At 45.7% G+C, this 16,547-nt stretch overlaps 1 protein-coding gene across 1 annotated transcript in view; it reads left to right on the top strand.

The window, feature by feature from the left end:
- The window catches only part of xylb (xylulokinase), a 162,579-nt gene extending 147,174 nt beyond the window's left edge, over window positions 1-15,405 (top strand). The window contains exon 19 of the mRNA XM_033043826.1: window positions 13,531-15,405. Within this exon, the coding sequence (XP_032899717.1) occupies window positions 13,531-13,593 (63 nt within the window). The 3' untranslated portion in view covers window positions 13,594-15,405. The remainder of the gene's footprint in view (window positions 1-13,530) is intronic.
- The last annotated feature ends 1,142 nt before the right edge of the window (window positions 15,406-16,547 follow it).

Raw genomic sequence — 16,547 nt, 5'->3', positions numbered from 1 at the left:
AATTAGTGGAGAGACAATGCATGATTGCAATCGATCCGTCAACAGTGTACAGATACAGGATAAAGGGAATAAGGTGAATAATGTTTAGTGCAGGATAAAGCCAGTAAAGTCCAATCAAAGATAGTTCAAGGGTCTCCAATGAGATAGACTGCTCTCTAGTTGTTGGTAGGATGGTTCAATGTCCCTGAATCTGGAGGTGTGCGTTTTCACACTTCTATACCTTTTGCCTGATGAGAGAGGGAAGAAGGGGGAGTGCCGGGGTGTGACTGGCCCTTGATTATTCTGCTGGCCTTGCCGAGGCAGCTTGAGATGTAAATGGAGTCAATAGAAGGGAGATTTGTTCATGTCATGGTCAGGGCTGCGTTCACAATTCTCTGCAAGTGTGAACGCAGACTTGCGGTCTTGGATGGAGCTGTTCCCAAACCATGCTGTGATGCATCCAGATAAGTTAAAAAAAAAAAATCAGAATTTTCCGTGTTGATAATTAGCCAGTTAGTGATTGAACCTAGACACAAGGAACTACAGAAAAAGAAACAAGCTACTGGAGAAACTCAGCCTCTCGGGCAACATCTCGGAGATAGGTCACGTTTCGGGCCTGGACCCTTCTTCTGACTCCAGACATGCTGCCTGACCTGCAGAGTTACTTCAACATTTTATGTCTGTTTGTAAGCCAGCATCTGCAGTTCCTCGTAGAAATGGTTCATTGTAGATTCTTGTAGATAAGGAACTACAGATGCTGGTTTACAAAAAAAAGACACAAAGTGCTGGAGTAACACAGCATGTCAAGCAGCATCTCTGGAGAACATGGATAGGCGACAATTAGGGTGGGGGCCGTACTTCGGACTTAAGAAGGGTCCTAACCTGAAATGTTCTCCAGAGATGCTGCCTAACCCCCTGAGTTACTGCAGCACGTTGTGTATTTTTTAGTGACTGGACCTTCCATGACAAAACCTTGTTGGTTTAGTTTAGTTTATTATTATTGTCACGAGTATTGAGGTACAGTGAAAAGCTTTTTGCTGCGTGCTATCCAGTCAGGGAAAAGATGATACAGGATTACAATCAAGCCGTCCACAGTCTATAGATAAAGTTCAAAGTTTATAACTGTTAGTGCAAGATAAAGTCCAGTAAAGACAGATTAGATAGTTCAAAAACTGGGATACCTGTTTCCATAAACACTTAATGGAATATGGGAAAACTATTTTTCTCTGTGTAAAGGGAACAAAATTATTCCGTCAATTTTAGACAAATCTGATCAGCCACAAAAAAGACTTTTTCTCAACTTTTCAGGCAGTAACTGGTGTTTTATTTGAAGGTTTTTATTTGACTTTCTGCCTTATCTGTACGAGTGTATACACTGTGCTCCTGATAAAACATGAGCATCATGAGCTGTCCATGCTCTACAGCAGTGTATCAGTGTCGTGGGCAGCCTGGAACACCCAGTTAGTTACCAGTTTAAAGTCTCAGCATGTGAACAGTGAAAATGTTCAGCCTGCAAATGAATCACTATCACCTCTGAATATATAGCAAGTAGCAAGTATTTAAGCTGCAACTCCTTTTTCCATTTGTCTCATCTGGTATGCTTGCCTTCATTGGCTGAGGCATTGAGTCGAAGTCTGAAAGTCACAATGCAGCTTTATAAGATGTTTTTAGGCCACATTTGAAGTATTGAGTGCCGTTCTAGTCACCCACATTGCAGGAAGGATGTGGAGGCTTCGGAAAGGGCACAGAGGAGGGTTACCAGACGATGCCTGGATTAGCTACAGAGAGAAATTGGACAGATTGGATTGTTTTCTCTGGAATGTCAGGGGTTGAGGAGAGGATTGATGGAAATATATACATTTGTGAGAGGTTAGATATGGTAGATAGTCAGAACCTTCTTTCTCAGGATGGAAATATCAAATACTTGACATAGCCTTAATGCGAGAGTTTAGTTTAGTTTAGTTTGCTGAAACAGGCCCTTCGGCCCACGGAGTCCGCGGCGACCAGCGATCCCCGTACACTAGCACTGTCCTACACACTAGGAACAATTTACAATATTTACTGAAGCCAATTAACCTACAAACCTGCACATCTTTGGAGTGTGGAGGGAAACCGAAGCACATGGAGAAAACCTACGCAGTCACAAGAAGAACGTACAAACTCCGAATAGACAGCACCCGTCGTCGGGATCGGACCCTGGTCTCTGGCGCAGTAAGGCAGCAACTTTACTGCTGTACCACCGTGCTGCCTCGAATTGGGCAATGTTTACAGAGGATGTGCGGGGCAAGTTATTTTACACAGAAGGTAGTGAGTGCCTGAAACTTGCTGCAGGGAGTTGTGGTTGAGGCAAATATGATAGTGGCATTTAAGAGACTGTTGGATAGGCACATGGGTATGCAGGGAATGGATAGATATGGATCACGTGCAGGTAGATAAGAGTCAGTCCTGGCAACATGTTTGGCACAGGAAAATGTGGGTCGAAGGGCTGTTCCTATGCTGTACCATTCTATATGAAACAGAGGTAATGGTTCAGCGGTAATGCATGTAACACTGGTAATGCAGACGAGGTTGACTATAAAAAAATAAATGCCCCATAATTTGGAAGTTATGAAGTATTATACAGTGTATTTAATTATTTTCTTCCCTCATTAATTAGCTCATTTAATTTCTGGGCTGCAGGGAAACACTTAGTGTTCTTTATCACGGTTTTGACCCTTCAGAGGAATAAATGATAGTTCTTGCATCCCTTCACTTAAAGTGCCACAGGCTGGCAGTGTCACAGTTGGTAGAATTGCTGCCTCACTGCGCTAGAGACTTGGGTTCGATCCTGACCGCCAGTTCTGTCTGGGTGGAGTTTGAACATTCTCCCCATAACCGCGTGGGTGTTGGTTTCCTCCAGATGCTGCGGAGGTTTCCCCCCACATCCCGAAGACATGCTGATGATGATGATGATGCTGATGGTGATGATACTTTATTGTCAATTGTACCTACGCTGGGTGCAGTGAGAATCTTTGTTTTTGCTTACAAAATACACAAAAGGGTCATCACAAAGACACCAACAAAGTTACAAAATGTACTCATCCCTTCTTTGTTCCCCCCACCGGGTCCCCCTTTGTCTCGGCGACGCGGCCCGTCCACCTCGACCTGACACCGACCACGGCCCGACCGTTTGTAGGTTAATTGGCCCTCTGTAAAATTGCCTCTAGTGTGTGGGGTGTGGATGAGAAGTGGGATAAAACAGAACTAGTGTGAACGGGTGACCCATGATAGGCGTGGGCCGAAGGGCCTGTTTCCATGCTGTATCTCTAAACTGAACATAGAGCTGGTGTGAACGGGTATCGATGGTCAGCGTGGGCTCGGTGGGCTGCATATTTTCATGCAGTATCTCTAAACTAAACTAAATTTTAGACACAGATGCTGTGGTGGGTGACAGAGATGTGGCTGATCCTGTGGCACCTTTTTGAGAGCAGCTGTGTCTCACATTCCCTGTTTCTTGCCCATTATACGGTGAAATCATCTGTTGAAGAATTAAATGGCAGCTTTAGGGCAATTAACCGCAGTGGGATGAGGTTGTTTGAGGGCGTGAGTTGTATAAAATGGAGTACACAGCTTAATCCCGTGACAGTACTTTTCATGCGTGTGTGGGCCAAAGCTACAGTAGGACAAAGCTGACTAATTTGAAGTGACAAGAACCTTTAGTATGACATTTGCAGGCTTCATATCGAAGCTGATTATTTAAAAATGTAATTACTACATGATTATTCTTGATGTTGGGTGTTGTACTTCCGGTGGCGCTGGTGCCAGCAGCCTCCAGCTACAGCCCGGTATCTTTTTGTTTTTTTGTTTATTTAGTTATGTAAAAGTGTGTTTTTTAATGTTTTTTTTGTGTTTTGATGTGGGGGAAGAGGGTACGGTGCGGGGGATACCGTCCTTCAGCCGCTTCCTGGTGAAGACGCGACTATTATTCGAGTATTATAATTTTGCTGCCTCTTAGTATTGGTTTGGGTTTTATTATGGGGCTACGCTCTGCCATCGGCATTGGGGATGGAGCCTCGGAGCTTCCATCAGCCAGTTCCTGTGCACCCCCAAGATGGGAAGCATCAGAATTTTAGGTATTAACAGGATGGTGGAATACGCCGATCCAAAAGGATGACCAGGTGTACCGGACGCGGCCTACAGCAGTGGAGTCTGTACGTGCTCCCTGCAACTGCGTGGGTTTTCTCCGAGATCTTCGGTTTCCTCCCACACTCCAAAGACGTACAGGTTTGTAGGTTAATTGGCTCGGTATAAGTGTAAATTGTCCCTAGTGTGTAGGATAATAGTAAAATGCGGGGATCGCTGGTTGGTGTGGACTCGGTTGGCTGAAGGGCCTGTTTCGCACTGTATCCCTTAACTAAACTAAACTAAACCCTGCACCTACAACAACTGGGACTTGAAAATTACTTCAAATCTAGCAACACTGTATACTGTATATATAGTATTTACTCAGGGCTCGAAATTAACGGTTGCCCGATTGCCAATGGCCACCTAAAGTCCCGCCGGGCAACCAAAAGGCCGAGCCATTTTGCCCGGCTTGATACTGCAGATACAAGGGCTGCTAACTTGCAGTGAAGAGGGGAAGGCGTTCCGCATGGGCGCGGGGAGGTTTGTGGGCTGGCGCTCGCCATAGGCCGTGGTTGCCGGGGCGACGGCTGTAGTGTGGGGTGACAGAGGATCAGAGCGAATGACTGGCTCCACACAGCAGCGGCAACGGTGGCTTCACCTCCTCAGGCACCCCGCCCGCCCTCATAGCGGCTGCTGCTTGCCACTCCGCCAACGTAGATAACCGCTTTCAAAACAAACCCTCCTGCACGCCAAGGCCGGGAGGAGGGAGGGAGGCCCCCTTCCGCCGTCTGAAGCACCTGCACCGCTTGGCCCCGCACCTTCATGTTGGCTGGCGGAGGAGGGGACACGGTGGCGAGGAGATCCCAACTCCGGCGGTGGCACTTGGCGGTGGACAGGGACGGCCAAGGCAGCGGGGCGATGATGCCGGTGTTGTCCGAGGAGCGCTGACCTTCCTTCCTCCCCACCTCCTCTGTCCCTTCCTCTCTCTCTCTCTCTCGCTCTCTCTCTCTCGTACGCCCCCCCTCCACCCCCCTTATCCTGGGACCCCACCTCTCCATCCCGCACTGATCCCAATTCCCGCCTCTATTCAGTCCTCACTGACATCCCCTGTGCTCCTCTCCCCATCTACCCGCCCTCCCCCCCCCACCATCTATTCATCCTGCACTGATCTCCCTATCAACCTCACATTGATTCTCCTTCCACACCCCATCCATGCTACACTGGTCCCCCAATTCATCCTGTACTGACCCCCCTTCCTATCCATCTTGCACTGATCTCCCCATTCATCCTGTACTGAACCCCCCATCCATCCTGTACTGATCCCCCCATGTATCCTGCACTGATCCCCCCAATCATCCTGTATTGACCCCCCCCATTCATCCTGTATTGATCCCCTCCCCCATTCATCCTGTACTGCGCCCCCCATGCATCCTGTACTGATTCCCCCATCCATTCTGTACTGATTCCTCCCATTCAACCTGCACTGATCCCCCCCCATCTATCCCATACTGACCCCCCCATTCAACCCCCATTGACATCCCCCGCGCTCTCCCCTCACAATTTTACCTACTCCAATCAACACGCACTAATTCCTTTGCCTCAATCCATCCATCCCACACTGATTACCTCCTCAAACACCCCCCCCCCCATCTATCCATCCCGCACTGATTCACCCCCCCCCCCCCCGCTGCGCTGGATTAATGAAATTGTGAACATGCGAAACATTAAAACCGCAGTGTTCGATTGTCACTGCTACCGTTGACACGTTATTACAGAATTCATGTTAACTGCAAATCAATGCTCTTAATATGGAGTATCAGTACTGTAGTTATTTAATGAGCAACATTCACAAGTATACGTTGGATTTATCCAGCTTTTACTTCCATAGTCGGTCATATACATCACGAATTTGGTCAGGAGATATTTCAGTTGAAATTTTAACGTTAATTTTGAAGTGGGAATGATGGAAACAGCGTTTATCAATAATTTTTTTAAAATCTGGTGCATACAAACTGGGTATCTTCATTGCTGTTCACAACACATACATCTAATCTGAATGTCTATTCAAGAAGAAATTTGTGGCGTTTTGACACCTTTAAACATATTACCAAAACAACATTTGCTGCAGTTATGTCCTTTGGCCATCTCTTGTCAGTTAGTGTAATGTTTAACCTGTCAGATGGGTATAGTCGGGTTTAACAGCCATTATCATTAAATGCCTTTAGAAATTTCCTTGCAACCTGTATATTTTGTTGTGGATAAATTATGTGGGATGCGAGAGTGTTTCTGTACCAATAGCAATAGTGACCCATGCTATGGCCAAGTCATGATAATTTTCGGTCCTTCACAGAAAACGTGCTTGCATCAATCTGTAGTGTGCATGATTAAGCATATATGTTGCCATGGTCCAGGATTTATTGACACAGGTTGATCATACGCTGAATAATCCAACCACATTTTTGTTTGGAAGTGTAAAGAAATAATAGAAATTGCATTCATTGCAATGTGTAAAAAGAGTTGTGATACTGTATTATAATTTTGCTGCAAGTTATTGTGGTATATATCATGTCTTGATTAGTGAATATGTTTAGTTTGTGACTTTATTTGAAGCAGAAATAATATGTGAATGCTTCATTGAGTATAATTCCGACTGGTAACTACGCACTTTGTCCGAGCACATTATCGCACGTGTCATGCAAGCCGTCTTAAATGACCACCTAAACTGTCATTTGGCAACTTAAAAAGCTGCCTAGGTTGCCCGGCTGGCATCAGAGAAAAAAAGTTAAGTGAGAGCCCTGTATACTACTACTATATACTTGTACTGTATCTCAGGTACTTATCTAAGTTGCATCTAAAGGCTTATGTATAGTGATACTTACACTGAACTGAATATAAAAATGAATTTCACTTTCCCTTGGTACATATGACAACAAAGTACTATTTGAACCACTGAACCGAGATAAAGTGAAAAACATTCCAGTCAATTCCCACCATGTATGATGAGTACAGTCCATTTGGTGATGGTGCTGTTGCAATCTCGTTGGGTAGGATGCTCTTAGGACAATGAAGGAGAGGTTTTGTCAGGGTGACATGGTGTGAGTTCCAGGAGAACTTGGCTTAGCAATTGGAGACAGAGAGTGACGATAATAGGTTCTGTTTATGATTGGATGCTTGTGACTAGTGTTGTTCCGCAGAGTTTATTGCTGGGACATTTGCTGTTTGTATTGTATGTGAATTATTTGATTGTGGACGTAGAGGGATGATTAATGTTTCAATGGTGCAGTGGTATTTTATTGTCATGTGTACCTAAGTACAGGTCCTCCACCTATTTTTTGGCACCCTTGTTTCCGGAGCCTTTCTGGATTATCTATTTTGCCGGACCAACAGAGGTCATGGCTGAGATACCCGCCTGCAAAGTCGACCGTGGAAGTCAGCAATGGGAATAGACCTGCTGGCTCCAGCCAGGCTGGAGTTCCAGAGCCCTGGCCACATGGGAACAAATTTGACCCGCTGATCCGGTCCCAATGAGGTCCCAATGTGGTCAAAAAGAAGTGGTCCCAATGAAGTAAAAATCGGCCACCTCACCCGGCCTAGGAGGCACGATTGGGGGGACTTCCAGGGGGAGATTTTTTCCACATTACAGTGGGGGGGGGGGGGCAGTTGCCGGAAAATTGGTGGTGGACCTTTACATTGAAACCTTTCTGCATACAGTTCAGCAGCAATCCTATTATAAATTAGTCACAATCATACTTAGTATATGATGGTACGAAGATTGGCGGAGTTGTTAATAGTGAGGGTCGGTAGACTATAGGATGATATTGGTGTTTCGTGAAGTGGGCTGAGAAATGGCAGATGCAGTTTAATCCAGATTCATGTGAGGTGATACATTTTGGGAGTACTGTTGTACCCCATGAATGGTAGTGTTTACCAGGAATAAATGCCATGAATAGGGGACAGATTTAGGGTAAGCGGTAAGTGATTTTGAAGGAATCTGAGGGGGACCTTTTTCACCCAGAAAGTGGCTATTGCTTGAGAGAGTGCTGGCAGCAGAGTCACTGACAGCACTCAAGCAGTGACTGCACAAGTGTTTGAATCGCTGTGGCGTAGCTGGACTCCTGGCCAAGGGCTGGAAGATGGGATCAATACGGATGGGTGGCTACTGCTCAGTGTGGACATGGTGGGCTGAATGGCCTGTTTCCACGCTGTAGGACTGAGTGACCTGATAGTGTTCTCATGCACCTTTCAGCTTGCCTTTCTGGATTTGGGAGGTGGTGTCAAAGAAAACGGTCTCCTGATGCTCACCACGGCCACAATATGGGTTGGATAGGAGAATTGGATAGTTACAGTGGAAATGGGGTGACAATTAAGTGGATGCTTAGGCTTTATTTCATAGAACATAAAAAATAGAATAGTGTAGCACGGAAACGGGCCCTTCAGCCCACAACTGAACATGATACCAAGTTAAACAGATCTCATCTGCCTGGACATGATCCGTATCCGTCTTTTCCTTGCACTTCCACGTGCCTATCTAAAACCCTCTTAAATGTCACTATCGTATCTGCCTCCACCACCACTCCTAGCAGCACATTCCAGGTCCTCATTACTCTCTGTATAAAAATCCTGTCCCGCACACCTTCATTGACCTTTCCCCCTTTCACCTTCTAGCTATGCTCTCTAGTGTTAGATATTTGTTGCATTCATAGATTATGGACATGACTGGTAAAGCTGGCATTTATTGCCCATTCCAAATTGAGGTGATAGTTAAGAGACAACCAGATGGGTGTGTCTGGAGTTCAGTACAGAGCAGAATGGATAAGAATGGCAGCTTCCTTTCCATTACATATTCAGTTCATAGAGTCACACAGCTTGGAAACAATTCTGCATTGACCAAGATGCCCCATCCAAGCTAGTCCCATTTGCCTAACCCTGGCCCATATCTCTCTCCTTTCCTATCCATGTACCTGTCCAAATGTATTTTAAACAAAACACAAAGTGCTGGAGTAACCCAGGCACACCCTCAAAGGGAAAGGACAGGTGACACCCCCAGGTCAGGATCTTTCTTCTTTAGGGCAGCACAGTGGCACAGCGGGAGAGTTGCTGCCTTACGGCATCAGAGACCTGGGTTCAATCTTGACTATGGGTGCTGTCTGTACGGAGTTTTGTACGTTCCCCCCGTGACCTGTGTGCGTTTTCTCCGGGTGCTCCGGTTCCCTCCCATACTCCGAAGACATACAGATTTGTAGGTTAATTAGTCTTGGTAAAATTGTAAATTGTCCCAAGTGTGTAGGATAGTCTTAGTGTAAGGGATCGCTGGCCGGTCCGGACTCTGTGGGCCTTTTTCCGTGCTGTATCTCTAAAGTCCAAAGTTCAGACTCGAAACGTTGCCCATCCACTCCCTCCACAGACACTGCCCGACCCCGCCGAGCGACTCCAGCACTCTGCCTTTTCTCAAGATTCCCACATTTGCAGTTCCTTGTGTTCCAAATGTCCTTTCCGTGTTATTACTGTTGTTATTGTACCTGCCGTCAACACTTCACCTGATCAGCACTTCACAGAAAGAAGCGTGGCACCATGGCACAGTCGTGCCTGCATATGATCCACACCTCACACAAAGTAGCTGATCCTTAATGTCTGCCTTTTCGGGTCTGAACTTTAGACTTTAAGGTACAGAGTGGAAACAGGTCCTACGCCACACCAAGTCTGCGCAGACCAGCGACCTTTCGTCAGTGGGTGGTGAACCTTTGGAATTCTTTGCCTCCAAAGACTGTGGAGGCCAAGTCAGTGGATATTTTTAAGGCAGAGATAGATAGATTATTGATTAGGACGTGTGTCAGAGGTTATGGGGAGAAGGCAGGAGAATGGGGTTAGGAGAGATAGATCAGCCATGATTGATTGACGGAGTGAACTTAATGGGCTAAATGGCCTAATTCTACTCCTATTCCTTATGACCATCCCTGCACTAGCACTATCCTACACACTAGGGACAATTTACAATATTACCGAATACTATTAACCTACAAACCAGTACATCTTTGGAATGTGGGAGGAAACCGGAGAAACAGGAGAAAACCCACGCGGTTACAGGGTGAACGTACAAACTCCACACAGACACCGTAACTTCATACCCGTAGTCAGGATCGAACCAGAGTATTCTCTGTTGCTCAAGACATATGGCAAGGCATTGCACAGATCCTCAGAACAAATAAAGTTTAAAGATCAATTCAGTTGACATTAAAAATCCCAGTGAAACTAATCCATGAAATTGACAGGTAGCACCAATAAACTCCTCTTCCTGCCACCGTGATAACACGAAGTCAAAGCACACCGCTCCGCTCATGACTGCAGGCTAACACTGCCGGTTATTGTAATGCCAGCACTACCTTCCAGGCAGTTGGCTCAGAGTAATTTCATTTTTCCCATAGGTTTTGTTAAATCTTTCATTAATACCTATTCCACTTATTGGACATGATGAAAAAATGAATCCATATATCATATATTTTTAGAGATTAATCTTGAACCTTACAGATTTACTAGCCGGGGAATGAATCACTAATCACACTGTGACATCCTCACAGTCTAATCATTCCTGTTCCTACAGGCTGTGCATTGAGGACACCTGCCACTGCGATTCGGACGCTGATAATTATCACTACATTCTTTAGCTAATTTGGCTTGTGACTTTTGCTGATGGATGAAACATTATTTTGTGCAATTATGGGCTGCTTCTTGATGTGATGCTTCATCAGTTCATTTACTTCTTGGACGGATATATACATATATGTTTGAAAAGGACCAGCTATGTGATTTATGCAGTTATGATAGTTTTGTTAAAAAATAATAGCTTTTCTAATGATGGATTACTGTGCTTTCATCCTGCTAAATATTGGTTAATTGGTCCTCTGGAGCAGAAAAAAAGCGATGGTAGAACTGATGCGTGTAGTTTAAGTTATTGTCACGTGCACTGAGGTACAGTGAAAGGCTTTTTGTTGCATGCTATCCAGTCAGCGGAAAGACTGTACATGATTACAATCAGCCTGTTGACAGTGAACAGATACAGGATAAAGGGAATAACATATATTGCAAGATAAAGTCCAATAAAGTCCGAATAAAGATAGTCTGAGGGTCTCCAATGAGGTAGATGGTAGCTCAGGACCACTTTCTTGTTAGTGATAGGATGGTTCAGTTGCCTGATAATAGTTGGGAAGAACCTGTCCCTGAATCTGGAGGTGTGCATGTTCACACTTCTGTACCTCCTGCCTGATGGGAGAGGGAAGAAGAGGAAGTGAGGGTGAGACTCGTCGGTGATTATGCTGGTGGCCTTGCCGAGGCAGTGTGAAGTAGAAATGGAGTCAGTGGAAGGGCGGTTGGTTTGCGTGATGGTCTGGGCTACGTCCATAATTCTCTGCAATTTCTTGCGCTCTTGGATGGAGGTGTTTCCAAACCATGCTGTGACGCAGCCCAATAAAATGCTTTCTGTGGCACATCGGTTGAAGTTTGTGAGAGTTGTTGGGGACATGCTAAACTTCCTAAGCCTTTATTGCAAAATTGCCAAAATACAAGGAGCTCCTCCTGACTGTTCACTGAGCAGATGCATTCTGACATCCTTGAATACGTTACTGCAATGAATCAATGAATAGCTGCCACAAACGCACCGAAACAAGGGCTGCACAACGGCATAGTGGTAGAGTTACTGCCTTATGCCCCTGTCCCACTTAGGAAACCTGAACGGAAACCTCTGGAGACTTTACGCCCCACCCAAGGTTTCCGTGCGGTTCCCGGAGGTTTTTGTCAGTCTCCCTACCTGCTTCCACTACCTGCAACCTCCGACAACGACCTGCAACCTCCGGGAACCGCACGGAAACCTTGGGTGGGACGCAAAGTCTCCAGAGGTTTCCGTTCAGGTTTCCTAAGTGGGACAGGGGCATAACAGCACCAGAGACCTGGGCTGTATCCTGACCATGGGTGTTATTAGTGTGGAGTTTTTATGTTCTCCCTATGACCGCGTGGGTTTCCTCCGGGTACTCTGATATACTCCCACACTCCAAAGACATGCAGGTTGGTAGGTTAATTGGCTTCGGTAAAAAATTGTAAATTAGCCCTAGTGTGTAGGATAGTAGTGGTGTGTACGGGGTGATCGCTGGTCGGAGCGGACTTGGTGGGCCGAAGGGCCTTTTTCCGCGCTGTATCTCTAGAGTCTAAAGTAAAACATGCCACCCATGTCACAAAGTGCTGGAGGAACCCAGCAGGTTACGCAGCATTCGAGGAAGGAATGGACAGATGACGCTTTGTGTCCGCATCCTTCTACCGACGCACGGAAGGAGAACTGTTGTGAGACACAGTGGTTGGAGTGATGGCACCTTAGATTCTGGTTGTGGCAGAATGGGGAGGTCTGGGAACAGAGCTGGAAGCCACGTGGGACAAAGTAACGGCGATGTGCTGAGGAAAGACAGGTGGGTGTAGTAGTGAGTCTGGGTCAGAACATAGTTGAACAGCAGGAGAACAGCGGAAATCACAGAGGGAATGGGGGGGGGGGGGGGGGGCATTGTGAAAGAGTCTCACAGAGCCCCTGACACAGAGAGAACCTGTTGAAAATAGGCATACAGTACACTGAGGTCATTTTTCATTGGAGCAGTAAAATGGAGGCACAAGAGCCTGCGGTTGCTGGAAGCGTGAGCAAAACAGAAAGTGATGGAGAAACTCAGCAGGTCAGGCAGCATCTATGGAGGGACGGATAGTCAATGGTCAGAAGACATTTTGTGTTTGCTCCAGATTCCAGCATCTGCAGTTTCTCCATGCCTCTCATGTCAGTAACTTGATTGAACAGTTTAAGGACCAGTTTAAGGGTAATGAGATTGAACGTGATGGGCAAATGAAACAGATTCATGCAGAAAAAGACACAAAGTGCTTGAGTAGATCGTTGGGTCAGGCAGCATCTCTGGAGAAAATGGATAGGCGACGTTTCAGATCAGGACCCTTCTTCAGACATTGCAGTTGCGCCTACAGATTCCTGTTTGTAAGAGTACATAAGCCATAGGAGCAGAATTAGGCCATTCGGCCCATAAAGTCCACTCCTCCATTCTATCATGCTGATCTATCTTCCCTCTCAACCCCTTTTTCCCGCCTTCTCCCCGTAACCTTTGACACTCTTACTAAGCAAGAACATGTCGTCTCTGCTTTAAAAATCCCCGATGATTTGATCTCCACCGCCGTCTGTGGCAATGGCTTCCAGTTTCACCACCCTCTGGCTAAAGAAATTCCATCTCGTATCCATTCTAACGGTACGTCTTTTCTGAGGCTGTGCCCTCTGGTCCTATTGCCTCTATTGCGTTCCGATCATCATTTTGTGTGAAACATAACACCCATCTTAATGTGTAGCAAATTATGTGAAAAGGATCCGGAGATCATATGCAGAATTTGATTTCACTGTTTCAATTGCCTCTGTTCCAGATATATTGTCCAATCCTTGCCCGATATCAGGAGCTAGAAAAGTTGGTGTCGTGTAGCTCCTGAGTGATGAAGAACTGGTCTGTTTGCACCTTCGAATCTTCCAGCAGGAGAGGAATTCGTTCAGTTCGTCATGCCTGCACAACCGTTTCAAAGAGCTGTACGATTTAATACTAGTTTTTCCCCTTTCAACCGGAAATTTAGTTCACCGTGCATAATGAGTTAGCTTTTTATACATTCCAATATGATTGTACGGACATGGTAAAGGACTAAAAGTGCTGGAGTAACTCGGTGGGTCTGGCAGCATCTCTGGAGAACATGGATAGGTGTTGTTTTGGGTCGGGACCCTTCTTCAGACTGATTGTAGGATGGTGGAAGGGGGGGGGGGGGGTGGGAGGGTGAGAAGAACGCTGGAAAATGGGACAGGCAGGGCAACGCATGGCAGGTATTAGGTCAACACAGGCGAGGGGCATTTTTGCCAGGCAAATGGTTGGAACAAAGACTGGAGATAGCCCCTACAATCAGTCTGAAGAAGGGTGTCGGCCTGAAACATCAGCTATCCATGTTCTCTGGAGATGCTGCCAGTCCTGCTGAGTTACTCCAGCATTTTGTCCTTTTGTGTATTAACCAGGGTCTGCAGTTCTTTGCTTTTCCAGATACTCTATTTCAACTCTGCATGAAGAAATTTCTCTTCCGTAGAAAAGGGGACAATGATATTAAATATGTGGCCAATTATTTTAAATATGTGACTTGATTGTAGTGCAGTGGCCAGAATCTTGCACAACCCTCTATTTTGAACCCCAAGGAGCGATATCTATTAATATCTTTAAATTGACCCAACTCCCTTACCTTAAAGGGGTGGCAGGGTGGCGCAGCAGTGGCTACCTCGCGACACTAGCGACCGGGTTTGATCCTGATCTTGGACGCTGTCTGTGAGGAGGTTTGCACGTTTTCTGTGGCTGTCTGGGTTTTCTTTAAATGCCCCAGTTTCATTCTGCATCCCACAGACGAGATGGTAGGTTGTCGAGGCGCAGTAAACCACGCCTTAGTGGAGGGTTACTGTAAACTGAATCAGCGCGGGGTTGTAAATTGGAGACACAAGAAACTGCAGACCCTGGATTCTTGAACCTTAAACCAAAGTGCTGGAAGAACTCAGTAGTCTTCCAGCATCTGTAGAGGGAATGGGCAGATGAGCCGCAACATTGTATACGCATTTCCCTCCACAGATGCTGACTGACCTACTGAGTTCTACCAGCAGTTTGTTTCCTAGCTCAAAGTGGAGTAAATGGAATTAAGCTAATGAAATTGTTTCCCTGGTATCTGGAATTAGCCAATGAACCGAATGGCTCCAGTCCTTACTGTTATCAGAATGAGATCATTTTTACTGTCCTCATTTACAAGGTTCTAATATATTTTCTAAACTGCAGAAACTGTGCACTGCCACCTACTAAGTCTGGTCAATCTACACCCTGGATCCCTTTGTGTTTGCATCCTCATCAAAATAATACTTGTAGTGCCTACCCATGTTGTCTTCCCAATTGCGACAGTCCCCTTTGCCCGATTCCTGCCCATCGCACCTGTCTCTTCACATTCTCCTGATCTGCTACTAGCTGGTTCAGTGGTTACTAAGATACCAAGTGTTAACCACACAATTGCTCTCCCTATAACCGATCTGCCAATTTATTTCTAGCCGTTTGATTGAAATTTAAATTGTTTTTGAAATTATTTAGCGTTACAAGGAAATTCTCAGAAATTTCGTGCAACTTTGTATTTTCCCTAAATTATCTTGATAAAATTCCTGGAGTAACCTGTGCCAAATGTAAATGCAATGGAATTATAATGTTATAATAAACGGCATAAATATCCAGCTGTTACATACAGCTGAGAATGGTGTAACTAATTAACACATAGCTCATTGCCAGGAATGACTCATTGAGTGTATTAGGCCATATGGCCTGTTTTACTGTTGTGTTTTTCTATCTAATTCTGTGTAATTGTTCTTGTCCTCGTTCATTCATATCGTTTCCACGTTAAAATTAATCCCCTTCCCCGCCCCAGCACGCACACATGGGAATGCTGGCCGCAGTTTGAATCAGTAGCAAGGAAGTGTGTGGCTACAGGCGGGAGGAAACTCTGGAGACATTTTGGGGCCTCGGTGGATGTTGAGGTTTGAACACTGGAGGAGTGCCAGAAACAAAGTGAGCATTTCAAGAATTGAGGTCTTGGAAACAGTTGAATCTGAGTGAAAGATTTCAGGTCAAACACCTTCGTTACAACTGGGAAAGAAAGAAAACCAGTTTGTTTTAAGTTGTAACCGGGTTGAAGGAGGTATGGAAGGGAGAAAGCGAGGATCTCTGATAACGTTTAATCAATGAACCAGTTGGATTTCTACACCCATGCCAGTCTTTTCTAGTTCTCGTTGCAAGTTACTACTTGCCACATTCATTGACATCAACTATGAGATTTGGAAGCAGTGCTTCCTAGTTCAATAAAATAACTCTTCACAGAAGGTTGTCAAGACTGTGCCGCCTATATGTTTTGGTGGGCACAGTGGCACAGCTGATAGAGCTGCTGCCTTACTGCACCGGAGACTCACTCAATCAATCAATCAATCAATCAATCAATCGATCAGTCTGAAGAAGGGTTTCGGCCCGAAACGTCGCCTATTTCCTTCGCTCCATAGATGCTGCTGCACCCGCTGAGTTTCTCCAGCATTTTTGTGTACCTTCAATCAATCAATCAGTTTTATTCGTCACTTGCACATAAAGTGCAAGTGAAATAAATCTGCCAGCAGCGGTACAATGAAAAAGAACACACACAAACACAATAAAAATGTAACACTAACATTCACCACAGCATACAGCACAACATTTTAGCCAGTCCTCCTCCATTTACCCCCGTGGTCGGGACCTCATCCCTCCGCAGCCGCCGCTGCGGGCGTCCAGATGAGTAGACAAGGTAAGTCCTGAATCGGTGCCTCCCCACCGGAGACCGCGGCTTCAGGTTGGTGTAGGCCGCAG

The sequence above is a fragment of the Amblyraja radiata genome, chromosome 2 (assembly GCF_010909765.2).
Source record: "Amblyraja radiata isolate CabotCenter1 chromosome 2, sAmbRad1.1.pri, whole genome shotgun sequence".
Taxonomy (NCBI): Eukaryota; Metazoa; Chordata; class Chondrichthyes; order Rajiformes; family Rajidae; genus Amblyraja; species Amblyraja radiata.
This window is presented reverse-complemented; position numbering and strand designations above follow the sequence as displayed.